We start from the raw sequence: 17,303 nt of genomic DNA on the forward strand, positions 1-17,303 counted from the left end.
GTCATGAACAATTTTTCTTTAGAATAGTTTTAGACCAATTTTAAATGAGACCGACCGTGGAGATATTTTTGTTTTTGTGTTGAGTAAACATAATAGATCCTCTGTGTGAATAGATTTATCAAGAGATAATAACCCGTATTTGACCCAACTTGTTCCTCGTCTCATATGTCCAGGGCCAGGCTCACATCCTCTCAACCGCCCAAAGCCACGCGCCTGGAGTGCTACACTAAAATCTTGGCGAAGATCTTATTGAGCAATTTCCTCACTAAGATCTTTCTAAAACGAAAAAGTAATTCCTGTCGAAGCCCAAAGCAAGAGAAGAACAACATGTGGATTGCCAAGAGAAAGGCAATGGCCTTTCCGAAGCAGAAAAGTAAGCAAACGACTCCATCATCTTCCTCAGCATCGTTTCAAGTGAAGGCGACTAAATGCCACCTTTCTTCTTCCGGCCTAACCAAAGGTTGACTAACTTGGACTTACACTTAACCTACAAGCTGCTATTTTAGGCCCAGGATTTACAATGGATAACCTTCTGCCGGTCATCGACAAACGCTGCATGAGCTACACACCTCACAGTTGGCTAACACACCCACCTTCCCTCAAGAAAATTTATTCACATATAAACACTCTAAAGATAAGCACTAAAAAATCTTCGACCTCCTTAAGAACACTGTCATCCTGTGGATGAACAAGGTGGCGGTCGGATTCCCGTAATTGTTTTAACAGGGATATATGCCCTACTCCAAAATTGGCTTCAACCCGACGGGCGTCGATACCTGGCCCAATTTCCTTCAACATGAATCCCATTTACTTCTAAGTCTATAGGTAGTTAAAGGGTATGTCCTGTGTCCAGTCCCATCTCTTCAAGAATCATTAAGGTCTGCATCGTGCGTAAGTCCAAAATCACTGGATCTTGATCATATCAAAAAACGCTTGTGACAAATACACGTGCAGGATCATCTACGTGGTGGCGGGTAAGAGTGGTCAAATCGAACAAATTGTTATTTCCATGCTTATATTATTAAATAAATGCCATATACCTTTACTTTATTACTTCTTATTATTGATTTTCATGAAGACAAACTTTGTCCAGATTTATATTTGATGAACACTCTAATTGTGTGTGAAGTAAAAATAACGTATTTTTGTGTGTGAATAGATTTATCAGGGGATTATAACGTAATTAGTCATAAATTATGGGTCAAATAACTTGTAAGCAAATAACCAAAAACATATAAAATTTATTATATTTACAAAGCTACAAATTCACCCTCTAATTCCAACCCACGCCTTCCCCATCACTTCCAATTATCAAAATACAAATTTAATTGGCGTATTTTAAACTATATATTTTTTTATATATAAAATATTATTATTCGAATAAAATAAATGCAAAAATGATAAATCAAAGACTTACTGTGTGCTCCAGAATTTGTACCACAAATAGCAGGGATAGGAGGTCCTCCGGAGACGATGAATTGATCATCCTGGCATTGATGATCAATGGGCTCAGGTTGAGCCAGAACAAAGTTTTCAAAATCCAATCTATATGTATAAAGATACAAAAAGAGACAAAATATTTAAAAAAATTATAATTATTTAAAATAATTTTCATGTTGTTATTTTTAAGTACTATAGAGTCTACAAAATATTATATTTATAACATTGCTCGCTGCTGACTTGACTTTGCCAGGAAATGAAACACAAAATATGCTCTACGTGACCAATTATGTACTACTATGTTACTATAAGGTAAGAACTTCAACTACAAAAAAAAAAAAAAAAAAAAAAAAAAAAAAAAAAAAAAAACTTTTTCGTATTATTATTATTTATTTTTATCATTATATGCATATATTTTTGAAAAAAATAAAGAAAATGTTACCTAGGTTCAACTATGTAGTTATTACTTAAATACCTTTGTCAGAAAAAACCCTTTCAAAAAAAAAAAAAAAAAGGAAATGATTTTTTTCCCTTCTCAATTTTCAAAAATAGACTTCTGTTTTTTATTTTTCATTACACTACTTTAAATAGAATGTTTACCAATGTGGGTATTATAATATACATCTATTAGGACGTACTTGTATTATATATTTTATGTTCAATTGTTGTATTTATGGTTTAAATAACTCCAGAATTGGTTAAAACTTGTCGATAGACAACATGATAATTATAAATATGTTCCTCCATTAACTATAATGAAGATACGGACTAAGCATAACTCGCTAATTCTCTTCCAAATTCCTTATTTTTAATTCATATTTAATCTACCTCTTCCCTTTTTCCGTAAGGGCAATCATTTGTCTTTTGGTGCATTTTTGAATCCACCTTTAAAGAATGTTTGAGACACGGGGAATCGATTGTGTTTTTATGAAGAAAAAAAAAATCAACATACTAGCGAAAAAACAAACTTACTCTCCAGAGCCAGGAATCTGGTTTGATATGAATGAAACATAGCCCTACGTACGTAACTCAGAATTCTATAAATTCAGAAAACTTTTATGGTATGTCTAAGGTCTATCTCCGTTTTTGAAATAAATACCCTATGCTTTTTATCGGCGGTCATACAACTATAATATTTTATTATAGTAAATTTCTAGCTAAAGAAGTGACAATAGACATTTTAACCGATAGTTAACAATTAAGAAATATGTGGCCCGTCAACACAAAAGCAAGCATGATGGATTCTTTTCTTTAAACTTGAGTGTGGTTTGAGTTATAGTAAGTTTCTATGAGCAAAATGCGCTTATTAACCCTTTGGATGTGTCGCTTATTACACTTAAAGTAGCCAAAATTGATTCTCACAATAAAGGGGAGGAGAGAAATATAGATTTTAAGGGTTGAAAGGGGTCATATCGGGCCCACTATCAGTCTCTTTAATCAAATAAAGATTGTAAACTATAGATCAAATTCTTGGGTATCGTAACCCACCCCAGAAACTTTAATAATGAGCCCCTATAATGAACTAAAATATCTATATGAAATATGTGGCTGTATGTATTTTATTTGAAGTAAAACAATATATTGGAATTTTCTCCTTTTATACCTATTTGTTCGAAATTATTTTTATGTTAAGGCACCACAAATATAGAGACAACATTTGATTTACTTTCAACTGACGTCATAAATTGAGAGAGACACCATTTTGGGATGTTCAAACTTGATATTTTGAATACATAAAATGAACAAATTTCCAATGAGTTGTGATTAAACTCATTCCAATGGCCTTAAGAATGAATAAAATTGAGTACTACTTGATGTCAATGATCAACAGTGATATTTGAATCAAATAAAAGTACTATGTAGCGAAAATCTCTATAAAATGTACCATTTGTACATTTTTTGGATCGAATAAGGATAAGAAAAGTGGGATGTTAAGGGAAAAAGATACTATTACTTCCATTATAATGCTTCATTTGTCTCTAATAGATGGAAATGAGATTGACTATGATTCTACCAATATATATTAAGTACAATTTAAAATCGGATATATAAAAAACTAAGCAATAGATGGATAATGATTTCATAGACAATAAGGTCTTCATAATAGTTCAAGTAATAAGTTCTGAGGTTTTTTTTGCTTTACTTTGACAATAAAATTAACATAGTTAGGATTATCCAATTAAAATGGTACCAAACCGTTTCCTGACTAATTTACAGTTCCTAGGGAATTGAATAATTCCTCACATGCCGATCCAACTCGACGATTTCCATTATTTTATCAACATTTTTTTACGTCTAGAACGGATTTTTATTGGCCTCCAGCTCTGCCATTTTGCCTTGGTCCTAGTAAATAGTACTGAATCTATCAAATTTTCACTTTTTTTTACTCCCATTTTGGAACGCTGTAACAAACAACTGGCTCCACTAAACAGAAAAACTGTAAATGATTTTATTTTTAAAGGGTAAGCTTAACCTTTAAGTATACTGTAAGTTTTTTTATGCAATGTATTAAACGTGAGATCTAGCAAAAACGCTCAGAACTTTTTACCCAACCCAAATTTGGTTATTCCCGTTTTGATGTTATCCAATAGTTTTCTAAATATTAAGGGGAAAATGTTATTTATTGTAATAAAACTTGATTGTTGAAGCTTCTTCTAAAATGGGCGACGTCAACGTGGAAACTCTCTCTAGAGGGATAGATTTTTGATAGACAATAAGGTATTAGTCATTTTATTTGTGTGTCCTATTTTGACATGATACATAAGTATAGTTCACTATACTCATTAATATAAATGAAGAAGGAGTTTTCCTTCTAATAAAACTTGATTGATTATGGTTTTTCCAAAATTACCAACATCCACATAGCTGACACCATGTAAAACCACTCTATTCTTTTAAAAAGTTTCTTGTTGAATGTATGTTGAATGTCATACACTTATAAATTAAATGCATAAACTGGTAATAGCTAGATCACAATAACTTAATTAGTAGGAGTTTCCTATTAATTGGAGCATCCGCACTCCTTGAAAGAATATCAAAAAGAACACATCCCCAATATTTTTTTCACAATTCAAAAATATACAACAGACATACATAGATATTTATAATTGTTAGTAAATAATAATTATTACGCAAAATAACATCTAAAAACAATTCAAATTTTTGCTCTTTGCACGCATCTTAAGAAAATATAATATAAAAATAAATATGTAGAATATTGTGTTTCCTTCAATTTTCAATTAATATTTATAGAATTTGATTAAGAAACCAACGTCTATTATAAATTATGTAGTGATTCACTCTCAATGTATAGTAGAGCGGTTTGATTTTCAACTTTTTTATAGTTTCTATTATGGGTAGTGCGGAAAAGTTGTCATAAAGTATGAAAATTACCTATGCCAAATTTCAAAAGTCTACAATGTCATCTTTAGGTAGCAGATCTTGTTCAAAGTTTGAAAGGAGACAAAAGTTATTTATCCATAAAATTTTAGACATTATTCTTACATAAAAAAAAATATTAATAAAGTTTTCTTTCTAAAGCTAATCCCTGTGGAGTAAAAAGAGGATGTGGCTATACGCAGATCATCAAATTTCCCTGACGTTTTTCTGTATGTTTTTTTGTTTCTTTTTTGCCCAATTATACAAGTTTAGAAAGAAAAAAAACCGTTTTTAATACTATTTAAAGGTTAAAATAATGTCCAGCAATTTTGCAAAGTTACAATTATACAACTTTCCCTTTCCATCCGTAATCGAAATTCGAAAAAAGTTGTAAATCAAACTGGGCTATTGTACAGGATTGGGCAGCAAAACGTGGACTTGAGAGGAAGTTTTTTTGGAGATACTTCAATGATTTTTTTATTCTCAATCATAACAAAAAAAATTAACAAATCTTGTAAACAAGACGTTTGCAAACTTGGTCACTCAATATGGCTACCTTTAACATAAATCACAGGCATTACATGTCACTGGAATGCCTTGCAGCAGTTGATGACAAACTCCTCAGACAAGTTTTACCATGCAACCACTATGGCAAACTTCAGTGTGTCCACATTTAGGCGTAGAGTTTAGTTGGTTTCTCTCTGGAAAGTACCTCACACAGCAAAGTCCACCGGCTTCAAATCTGGCGAGGAAGGGGCCACATACCTTTACCTCATTACTTCTCATGCCTCCAGGCCTTCATGACCTCTGTCAGAAGGGGAAGTGGTGTCTTCGTGTATGAAGACAATCCCATGTCTCCCCTTGACGGCCTTCGCAATAGTCCTCGCAGCAACAGAGAAGATGTTGACGACGTGATTCATCGATTTGGTGGGGTTCGCCTTAATCTTCTTCTCCAAGCTGTACAGGAACTCTCGATCCCTCTCCTGCTTTCCTGAAGAGGTCTTCTCCATCATTCTTCCTCTTGACCACCTTGAAAACCAGGCTTCTATACAAGCCACCACTTCAACTTCAACAGTATCTAAGAGATCTGAGATACCCAGTCTTATGGCTTTTTGCTCACTCATAATGTCATAATGACGAGACGACAAAATGTTTGTTAGTCTCCTGATGCACAAAGAATGGATGAACCAGAATTTCAAAAAATAATCAATAAACCTTCCTATATTAATGAAAAAAATTAACAGCCCACCCTGTATGTATATTTTGGTCCAACCAAAAGAAACATTTGTTCATACATAGTTGTATATTAAATTTTATTATTTGAAAAAATACCTTTTTTTTCGTTAACTTGTATAATTAATTATGTTTTTTGATGATTAATATGTTATTTCTGCGTTATTTTTTTAAAGCACAGTAATTTATCGTGTATTTTCAACGGACCGAAAAAAAAGAAGTTTTTTTAATATTTAATAGTACTATGTACATTGTTAAATACTTCATGTATATACATAGTGAAGAGAGAGAAAAACAACAACCTTGGAACAGAGTGGTGAAAGAGTTAATCAATGGTTTTTGAATCATAGTTTTATTTTGTGTGAAAATGTTGACGATTTTTCTATTAATTTACTTTGGGTAACTTTGTATTGCATTGCAAATTAGTTTCCCTTACTTTAGTTAGTCTAAGGGAAACTCCATCAAATGGATGTATTAATAAAAAATAGTTGACTAGCTAGTACTCCTTGCCCCCCCCCCAACACCAGCCCCTTGAACTAAAGAAGTATTCAGTGACAATCTTGCTATGTATTATTATACTTCCTTTCTTCCTGGAGAGGCTCTCACCGCTATTAATGATATTCTTGACATTACTCCTTTGTTCTCACACTGAGCCTCTTCAAAGGCTCTCACCACTGTTAATGAGCCTCCAAACCTTACTTCTTGGCTCCAACTTAAGCCCCATCAAGTAAATAAGTTTTCAATGATAATATTGCTGTGCCTTTCCGACAGATAATCTCTAAAGTCTAAATTATTATGTTGGGTAGAGCATAGCCACTAACCCTGCTAGTTCATTAATTAGTCTTGTGAATAGCCAATGTAACTAGAGTAAATTCTACCATTGCAGTAAGAGGTTGTTCGTATTCTTGCTCTTTGGTTACGAGTGCATTAATTATTTTCAGAAACTTAAGAATGGATTGGCAATAGATAAACTTTGATCCATATTCTTTGTTGTTCATCTTGATAAATATCTTATATTTTCTCTATACCTGGCACAATTATTGACTACATACAACTAATAACTACTACCTTTAGCTAGGGATAAAATCTTTAGTTATAGTCTCTAGACTCAAATGAATCAATATGACTTATATAAGCTATAATATATATCATTTAAAATTTTGTATCTTGAGTTGTAGACGGAGTCGGGCATTTTGTGCAGCGACTCCGCAGCTCTGGTGTGCATTGGCTTTATTTTGGACAGACTTGACTGTTTATGCCTCCCGCAAAATGGCGGACATCAGCAGATGATGTCACATGGAAAGGCTATATTACTTGTTGTTGTTTTTTTTTTTACAAGGATCCTTCAACAAGAATAATGTGCAACCATATATGTATTGAAGAAGAAGGGAGGGGAAGAAGAATAACGAAAAAGAAAAAAAATCATGTTATTGTCATTTTTTTTTTCTTCTTTTAAGTTGGTTTTATTTTTCCCTATGATCAATGTGGTCTTGACACGCAAAGATTCTAACATGTATACACACATATAAATCTATTTTTTCTTCTCATTACTAGTAGGTACTCCTACCAACTCATAGAGTACTTCTGAAATATAATATCTTTCTCTTTCTTTTTATTATAATCAATTTTTCACAAATAAAAGATAGGTAAGAAATGAAGAAAATATAATATAGGTAATATAATATATGTGCTCTGTCAACACAAAAACAAGCACGAATGATTTTTCTCAAAATTGAGTGTGGATTCAAAGTTATTCTTATGTATCCTTTGGGTGCGTCGCAAATTTCATATTAAACAGCATTAGTGCATCGTCAATAGGGGCTATATCGGGACCAATATTTGTCTCTGGATTCAAATAAAGGTTTTAAACTAATGCTCATATTCTTGGGTATCTACAATCATTCCAGTAATTGGAATAATCCACATATAATTGGATTAAATATGTCTATGAAACGTGGGGGTGTTTTTATATAAGAGTATGAAGTAAAATTAATTAATTGGGGTATTCTCCTTTTCTTGATTTGTGCTCAAGATTGTTGTTAAGTTGATGTACAATAAATACATTAATTTTCAGCCAATAATTTGGTACAAAGAAATTCCAGAAGCAGCACAGAATCATCCCAACGAGGAAGTGTGAACGCCTCTTTTATTGTTTAAAGCTATTTTATATTCTATGAATTATTAATCATTTGTTTTTTTGTTATATTTAGATGTTTTTATAAAAATGACTGAAACATTAGGATGATTTTCGATGAATTATCGTCAATTTATATTAACATTTTAATTTAACAATTAATTATTATTCACACTTTGGGCGTGTCCAAATTTCATTTAAGGGCGCAATCATTGATTGTCACAGTAAAATACTGAGAAATTGGTAGATTTATTGGTTGAAAAGGGTCATATCAGTCACAACATAAGTAACTTAAATAATATTTAAAAATCATGGGTATCTTTACTCATCACACAAATTTGAATATCAAGTCTATAATTGACTCATATATGTATATGGAAATTTGGGATGTATGAATATATGAAGTATATGAATCAATCAGGAATTTAATCTTTTTTTTATTTGTTTTGATTTTGACACACCACATATATCCCTTATCAACGTGTAATGGCTTGACAAGCCACAATGATATCGAAGCTAACTTAATTGTTCTTTTTGTTAATGGATTAAATTGTGTCAGGCGGTAACATAATCAATATTAGCGCTGTAATCCACATTCAATCTTGAGAAAAAACATATTTGCTTACATTTGTGTTTATGGGCCACATATTGGACTTTCCAAAGTTCACAAGGGAAGATATATTTGTGGCCCGCCAACACATAAGTACGGAGGTGAGTTATTAATACATGAAAATGAGGAAATTAAATTTTAGCCCAACTTTTCCAGTTATTCGTCTTTATATATTGTTTATATGTTGACGCAATAAAACTTATATCCATACATAATGTGTTTATTTCCAAGAAAATGTAGAAAGAAGTGGATCCGAGGAAGGAGGAGGAAAAGGGGCGGACAGAGACTATGGTTCTAACAAATTATTTTTGACACTAAGGGTGGTGATGAAAATGCTTTTATATCTACATAGGTATATACAAGCGGGGTTTTAAAGACCATCATTTATCCTCCTCCTACTCATGACACATGACCTACAAAAACGTCACGCAACCATGCATATATCAAGGGTTCCAGACACTTTGGCAAAAACTTTATAGCTGAACGGACACTTGGCTGAATAGGTTTTATATGGTTTGAAACAACTTTTGAATATAAAAAAAAATGGTTTTCACAATATAAGTTTGTTTACTCTTTGCATAATTTTATGTTGATTTCAAATATGAACTGATATTTTATATGCAATCATCCAATCGCTATAAAATACATTCTGTATGTTAAACAACCACAATATTTTCTGGGTTTTGCTAGAAAAGGAATAACACCTTCGGCTTCCAATTGTTTTACACAAAAAGAGTGCATTTGAAGGGTAAATAACATATGTACTCAATGTAACAACCTCCGTTAACCTCTTCATGAAAGAATTGTAGCACTTCTTTCTAAAGTTTAAGTCAATGGTGCCCCAGAACTCATCAACAGAGGTCCTCAGGATGTCGATATTGGGATAACGAATTTTACAGGCATTGGAATCAATGTGTGGCTAGAAAAGAAAGTCTAACGGGTTCAAGTCTGGTCTGTATAGGGAACACATCTCCTTCAATCAGATATCCATATTACTACTGAGATATTTATTTACTACTCTTTCCGTGTGTGCAAGGGCCCTGTGCTGCTATAGCACAACATTTCTATCTGGAAATGTTGTTTTTGTCCATGGGATGAACTTTACTATAGGATTTCGTTTTAGTAACTACCATTGAGGCGATACCAATGTTGGGAACCGGATGAGAGGAGCTGCGCTGTCGTTATGTATCTCAAAGCCAAACCAAATTACACTAGCTGGTTTTTGGGCGGTTGTAAGTATCCTCGTATTTGGTTCATGCACGAAACTTGCCACTCCGTCTGTTCTTAATCCGATCAACCGTCTAGGTTTTGATAATTATCCCCCGTTTCATTATGTTGTCTTTTTCCGTGCTCATCTTGGACTTGAGAAAAAATATATAAAGTAATAAACACTGTAGCTGATTCATCAAGGAATTCTTTGTACAGTCATTTGTAAAAGTTTAAGACCACTCGGGATATGTTCCTATTTTTATCAGAAAAGGAATGTCTTTCAAAAATATACAAAATCTTATCGGTTTTGTCAAACGACGTGAAATAGCGCTGATAATTACTTTGCTCCCTTTTCTAATCTAATTAGACTGGTTTTTTTTTGTGTTTTTTTTTTTGCAAGAAATAGTGGAAGATCTTGAAACATTCAACTTCATCATGGTGCCATCTCTCGTGGACGTTAATCTTGGGGACCCAGTTCTCTTTTTGTCCTTATAAATCCCAAATTTTGCAAAATTACCGACGGCAGTGTGAACAACTGTCTTGCTACAACACATCTATTTTGCAATTTCACACTCGGAATAGCCGTCTTCTTGTAAGTTCAGTATTGTAGCCCTTTTACCATCAGAAAATGTAGCTTTTTTCACAATTTTTGAAGAATATCAATTATGCTGATAATATGCTAGCAGAATTATCTCCTGCAGGAGTCATTAGGAAACAGTTTGATGAACACCATTGACATAGACATAGTGGAACATGACACAACAATGATTATGATTGAGTCAGATGAAATATTAGATGGGATCTTAAAATTTTGCAAATCACTGAATTTGAAATAAATGTGACAAAAACACCTCAAGAAAGAAGGTTAACTTTTTGCAAAGATCCGCATCCCGTCACCATACAATTTGCAAGTATAGGTCAACTGATTTGATTGTACCCCCTAATGAGACTATCTATCAACAATTCTGCGTCATAATTGTAACATTGTTATTATTTTCATTATTATTATTTTTTTTTTTTTGTCCCTTGTTTTGTTTCTTAATTCAAACTAACTTATTTATGCATTTATTTTTACAACGACATAACTTAACACGACAATTTCCTTCATTCCTTGCTCGTATGATTGTTCAGTGTAGTTACCTACAACAAGACTTAAAGTGTGTTGTGTTGTGTAAGTCAACACGAATATCTAACTTGTTACACTACACATTTATAACACAATTGTCCCTTTTCTACGCGTTCTTCCCGTCTTATTGTTTCTTATATGAAGAAACGAATAATAAAAAATAATAAATAACAAAAAATAAAATTAGACTGCAGTGGCTGAAAATAAAATGTCATGGAAGAAACCTCTTGTTGATTCACTCTTGCTAGTTTGAAATAGTGTTCAACTCCCTATTATGATTATTGTATAACGTAACCTTTCTTTCGAAAAGAAAAAGAGACAAAAAAAGGCTCCAAATTGGTATTCAATTTTTAACTAATAAGGAGTTAACAGTTTAATAAGAGTCAATTCTAATTTAACCCTTAATATACTGTATAAACATGAAGATAAATAAGGCTCAAAATCAGTTGGTGGTTAGCCAATTATGGGATTATTATTTTTTTACTCTCTGGAATTGTTTAAAGCTTTAAAAAGAAGTCATTCAATCAATCCACGTTTAAAACGCTGATTAGGAGAAAAGAAGCTCATAACTCGACAGTTGACAACAAAATACAATATATAATTATTTATCACGCAACCTTTTCTTCAAAAGAAACAGGGAGAAGGCTCCAAATTAGTTACCAACGATGGAATTAAGAGCTATACAAGAGATCCTTCAACTTTAACTCCAAATACACTCTATATTTATTACATCGTGCAACCTTTCCTTCAAAAAGAAACATAAAGAAGGCCCAAAATCAGTTGGTAGTTGATGGTTAACTCAATTAATGCTCCAAATACGGATTAGGTGGGTAGTAGAAACATCAACAGATTGACAATAAAATACACTGTTTATTTATTGTATTATGCAACTTTTCTTCTGAAAAGAAATGGAAAAAATAATGCCCAAAATCAGTTGGTAGTAGTTTGTAATTGCTTATAGATCAAAATTTACATGTTCAAAAATGCTTAAAATTTGCAATCCGTTTAGCACAAATCCACCTCTGTATCTAGCAATGACATTGGAAGGAAGTACAAAGATGTCGATCCTTAATTCTACTCTTACTTAGTCCAACAAATAACTCAACAAATCCCCAGTTTTACAATTCGTCTTTCACGCACTAATGGATAACTTTATACGTATTTTTATATCTTTAAGAATAAAATAATAATGAATAAAGTTTTGGTCTATAAAAAAACACTTTTTTAGGTTGAAACTACAAAAAAAAATCCTCTCTCTTACATTATCATATTTCCCCCATCTATGAGTAACCTCCCTTTACCCTACAGACATTTTGCAGTAAAATTTCTAATATTTTGTTAATAAAATACTCACACTTTTCAACAATGGAATTATAATGCTGAATATATTTAAAAACATATCCAAAGAAATCTCTCTTGTTGATTCCTTACTCTTAGTTTAAAACAACTATGAGAGAGAGAGAGAGAGAGGGAAACACAGCTAGTTAGTTTTTGCAGCACCAGGAATGAAGACATTTGAATTTAACGATTTTATTTTATCTTTTTTTTACTCTCTTTGAATTTTTTAACCATTTCATTATTCTATGTATTTATTTCCTTCTTTGGGGTAATTTGAATCCCTCTGTTCTCCCTTAATCTCTTTCTTTTATATATTGAGAGAGAAAGAGTTGATGGTTGTGGTAGTGATATGAAAAGATGCTGGTTTATACATACTCCTGGTGTGAGTTGACCTTTCAAAAATACTCGGTGGTCCCTGCGAATCCCGCATCAAAAGCTCCTATGGAGTCTCATATGTTTTTTATTAGCTTTTTGGGAGTGAATCCCAGGGATCACTCTGTATTAATAATAATAATATCTTTATTATCGATGCGTTTTTATATATTATTGTTATTCGAATGGGTATTAATAATAATATAACACTTTTGTATTCACACCTCAGAATACCCGTAGTATATAATAATAATAATACCCCGAGTCTGTCTTAAATTTACGAGGCATTACATTTGAATTATTGAGGGGAGAAAGGAAAATATAAGTATGGAGTCATTGTATAAATTGCATAAATATTTACATACTAGCAAAGGGCTATCAGGTGATACTCGGGTCCAAGAGGGAGCGGGAAAGCAAATTGATAATGTTAAATTAATGTGTTTCCCCCATCTTTTTAAATGTTGAAAAACACTGATACAAAATTCGGGATCCCTCTCAAGAGGGATTTCATTTTACACTTTTTAAGTTTTACCGCCACTTTCTTTCTCTCTCTCTCTTGCTTCCACGTTTCTTATCTTCCTTTAAGCTATGTCATGCAAATATATGTTATATGGACTTCTCTTATGAGATCAATTCAAAAATAAGTTGTATACTTGAAATATTGTCGAGGTTTACCTCAAATTGACAACCATAATGAGCGTTTTTTGGGAAAGTTATTTATTTTTTAAATTAAAGTTCAGACTTTCGGCTATCAACTGAAATACTTTTAACCTTTCTGAATATATTCGTTTTGAAACTATAAGCCTTCGAATAAATAGCACCTATTTTCAACATTCAACAAAGATAACTCGAATTATAAGCATAATACATACATTTTATAATTTATGAACATTAGGTTTTAAAATATATTCACATAATTTATAATTATCTTCCATAACTAGCCATTCAAAAAGCTTTGAACTCTAAAAATATCCAAAAATAATAAAAACTTTATGGACTTTTTCTGAAGGCCATGAAGCTAACAGAAAAGAAATAAGGCTATAAATAAAATCAAGGTATTAAACTCTACTATGTTGAGCATATATTGTTTGAGTGCTTAAAAAAAGGTGTGATTTTGTTGGATTGTGTTATTCAGAAAATGACGGATATTTCAGTTAAACAACAATTTGTATATCACAAACGAATCTACAGACAAATTTCTAGGATCCAATTCATTATTTATTTATTTTTGCACTTAAAAAAAACGAAACTGCAAATTTTCATGGCTTCCTTTTTTTGCCCATATATTTTTGAATTTGGAATTAATTTAAAAAACGTTTTTATTCGTATAGTTTGTTTTTGAGATGCCACTCATTTTTTAATTTATAACCCAATCCCTTATCTAATCTCTTGGGTAAAAAAAAACACTTTTGTTTTTTGGTTAAAAGATATGCTCAACTTATATTACCTCTGGAAAATCGGCACCCCTGCCATAGCTTGACCAGTTTCAAAAGAAGCACACATGCAAAGTTTCAGCCTCCTAGACCTGACGATATGGGCACCCATAAAGACACAAACACACCTAATCTCTAATATATATATATATATACAGATTATCTGACAAAATATTTTGATACCTAATTCGTTCAGTGTGTCTGTATGTCCATGTGTGAATTCGTTTAACCAAATATAGATATCTAAATGAGTCTTTATTAAACATAGGTATAGGAAAATGTACCATATTATATATTATAATGGTTTGGACTTACAACACAGGCTATCAATGACTTTTCATCACGCAATCAGCAAATTAGTGAATAACAAAAAGTTGCTACTTCTTGGACTCCTTGAACCATGCTCACATAATACATAATATGTAGCCCTGAATCTTACTAAAGCAGATGAAAAGGTAATGAGGATGTCGATAAAGTGAGTATTTTCATTAAGAAGATAAGGAGAACAGGGTGGTTATTTGAATCGATTGTACAACGATATAAAGCTTTATCCCTTAAGATCAATATCCAGTGATGCATAGAATATTTTTGATGGTTTTTAAGAATAAATGTAATCAAAAGTAAGGATGGTAGCTAGCATTGTGTTGGTCCTTTATTATTCGGTTCAGTTCAGTCTACGGACCGGTCTTTTGACTATTGCTCCTTTGATTTTATCTTTAAAATGTTGAGGATTTATTAAATCAAATAAGATAAATTAGATATTTATTAACATAGATGTACCAGAGCTCTAACATGAGGGACGCCACAGCCTATTTTAGGCCAAGCACCTTTTTAATCACACGGTACATTTGTGTGAGTTTAAATTACAAAAAGAACAACTCAGTTAAATATGAATCAGTTTTATTGTTCATTAAATACAAAACAAACATATTATTATCTTTAACACATTTCCATGCAACACTAAATTATGCGACCAATAGATATCAAGATGCAAATGCTCGCAAGCCTCATCTTGTTTCGCAAATTCGTTAATTATCTCCTTCATCTTATTAGCCTCACTAAAATTAGTGGTTTCAAGTTCAATGTTCAAAATTGCAATTACTGTGAGACGATTTTTATTGAATCGCTTCTTCAGGTATGCTTTTATACAAGGAAGGGCTGAGAATGATCGTTCAGCTGAAGCAAGAATATTCGCTGTTAGCTTGTACGAAGGAAGAATATTTCCGATGCCGTCATCATGACAAGTTTATGCGTAGCAGTAAGGACATCTTCCTTACCATTGATACTAATTGTTCTTTTTCCCCTATTTTTTTTCCCCCCCCCCTCCTTTTTCCCTTTTTGACAATGAGACCGACACCAGGGACGTCACCTGAGGTCCCTTCCGGTACGTCTTTTTGTATTAAGATCATTGCTCATATCATGCAAAAAATATACCTATTTTCATTTCTAATTAAAAACGGAAAACAGACCCAAGGACGTCATGAGGGATCAATTTGAACTTATTTAAGGACTGACAAGTGGGACTGAACTGAACTATTTGGTCCTATATAAGGACTGAAACAACACTACAGGTAATCCTAACGATTTGAATAATGTTTGGGAGATTAGCAGCTTAGCTATCATGACGTTACATCAGCTCCAAGATAAAATTCCCATACCATTCAAAAGTGGGGGATTTGTGTTTATTTTTTTCATATCATAGCGGCTCTCTGGTAATTTAATACAACGTCATGACAGCCAAGCTGCTCCTCTCCTAAACATTCTTCAAATTGTCAGATTTACCAAGTTCATTTTCTATTATTTTTACACACTCGGAGATTATATTTTCAACATCATTCATTAATTATTATCTCCTCCTGGTGACTTATTGTCATAGATGAAAATAATATGATAATGGAAGAGGCTTTTTGAAGTTGAAAACCTGAAATTCAGTTTTTCATTTTCCAAATCTATGTTCATAAAGAGAGAACAAATCAAGTATAATGTAAGCACAAGTGCGTTAAAGACGAAAAGTAACACTACAGGTTTAATGCAGAGATTTTTATTTATTGGCAACCTAACCAGTGTTTTTATTTTTTATTTTTTTAAGTTGTTATCATTGTTTTTTCATTCTTCATGAGAGGACATTTAAGTGGAAAGTGTAACCAAGAATGTGTGTGCTCATAAATGAACGAGAGTATCACTGATGCGTTACAAGTTCTTTTCGGAATCAGAGTATCATAGACATCTGAGTATTTACAACCTATATCATTGCTAAATACGGAGGGGATTTGTATATATATATATATATATGTCTCTTATCTAACAGCTGCTTGCAGCTAATGAAATGAAAAATCATGACAGCTAAGCTATTTTAATCTAAAGCACTCATCAAATTGTGAAGGCGGTATCATAGGACTTCCAATATTATTTGCCCGTATATGGGTGATGCAATTGCTCGAATATACCACACTGATTGCCTGATAATTGGTATTTTTTCTCTCATTTGGTTGGGTGTGTGTGGTATTACTAGAATTGCAAATCCTAAGTATTTTTTAGCGACCAAATTTTGTTTTTGTTGTATTTTCTAAAGCTTTTATCAATATTCTTTCATTCTTTAGGAGAGAACATCTACGCATAAAGTGTCACCACGAATATGTGTGCTCATGAATGAAAAAGTGTAAAACAGATGTATTATAAATGTAGGTCATTGTTCGACTCAAATTAGAATTTAATGTCGACTTGTGGTAGTTTCTGTCTACATCATTGCAACATACATAATAGAGTTTGTGTTTTTTTTTTTTTTTTCTTTTATCTCAGAACTGCTTGCACCTGATCTAATGAAACGTCATAACAGATAAGTTGTTCTTCTCCCAAACATTATTCAAATCGTCAGGGTTACCATTAGTGTTGTTTTGGTCCTTATTTAGGATAAATAACAGCGGTTTAGTCAATTTCCATCCAGTCTTGCCCAATTTGTCGGTCCTTAAAGAAGTTAAAATCGATCTGTCCTGACGCCATTGAGCGTGTTTTTCCTTTTTTATTATAAAT

General features: G+C 32.4%; 1 protein-coding gene across 7 annotated transcripts in view; it reads right to left on the reverse strand.

Annotated features, from left to right (window-relative positions):
* Positions 1-17,303, reverse strand: part of LOC121125796 (uncharacterized) — a 196,619-nt gene that overhangs the window by 92,253 nt on the left and 87,063 nt on the right. For all 7 annotated transcript variants that reach the window (XM_071891815.1, XM_040721025.2, XM_040721029.2 and 4 more), the window contains one exon: positions 1,418-1,545. In XM_071891815.1, the coding sequence (XP_071747916.1) occupies positions 1,418-1,545 (128 nt within the window). The remainder of the gene's footprint in view (positions 1-1,417; positions 1,546-17,303) is intronic.

This window comes from Lepeophtheirus salmonis, chromosome 11 (assembly GCF_016086655.4).
Source record: "Lepeophtheirus salmonis chromosome 11, UVic_Lsal_1.4, whole genome shotgun sequence".
Taxonomy (NCBI): Eukaryota; Metazoa; Arthropoda; class Copepoda; order Siphonostomatoida; family Caligidae; genus Lepeophtheirus; species Lepeophtheirus salmonis.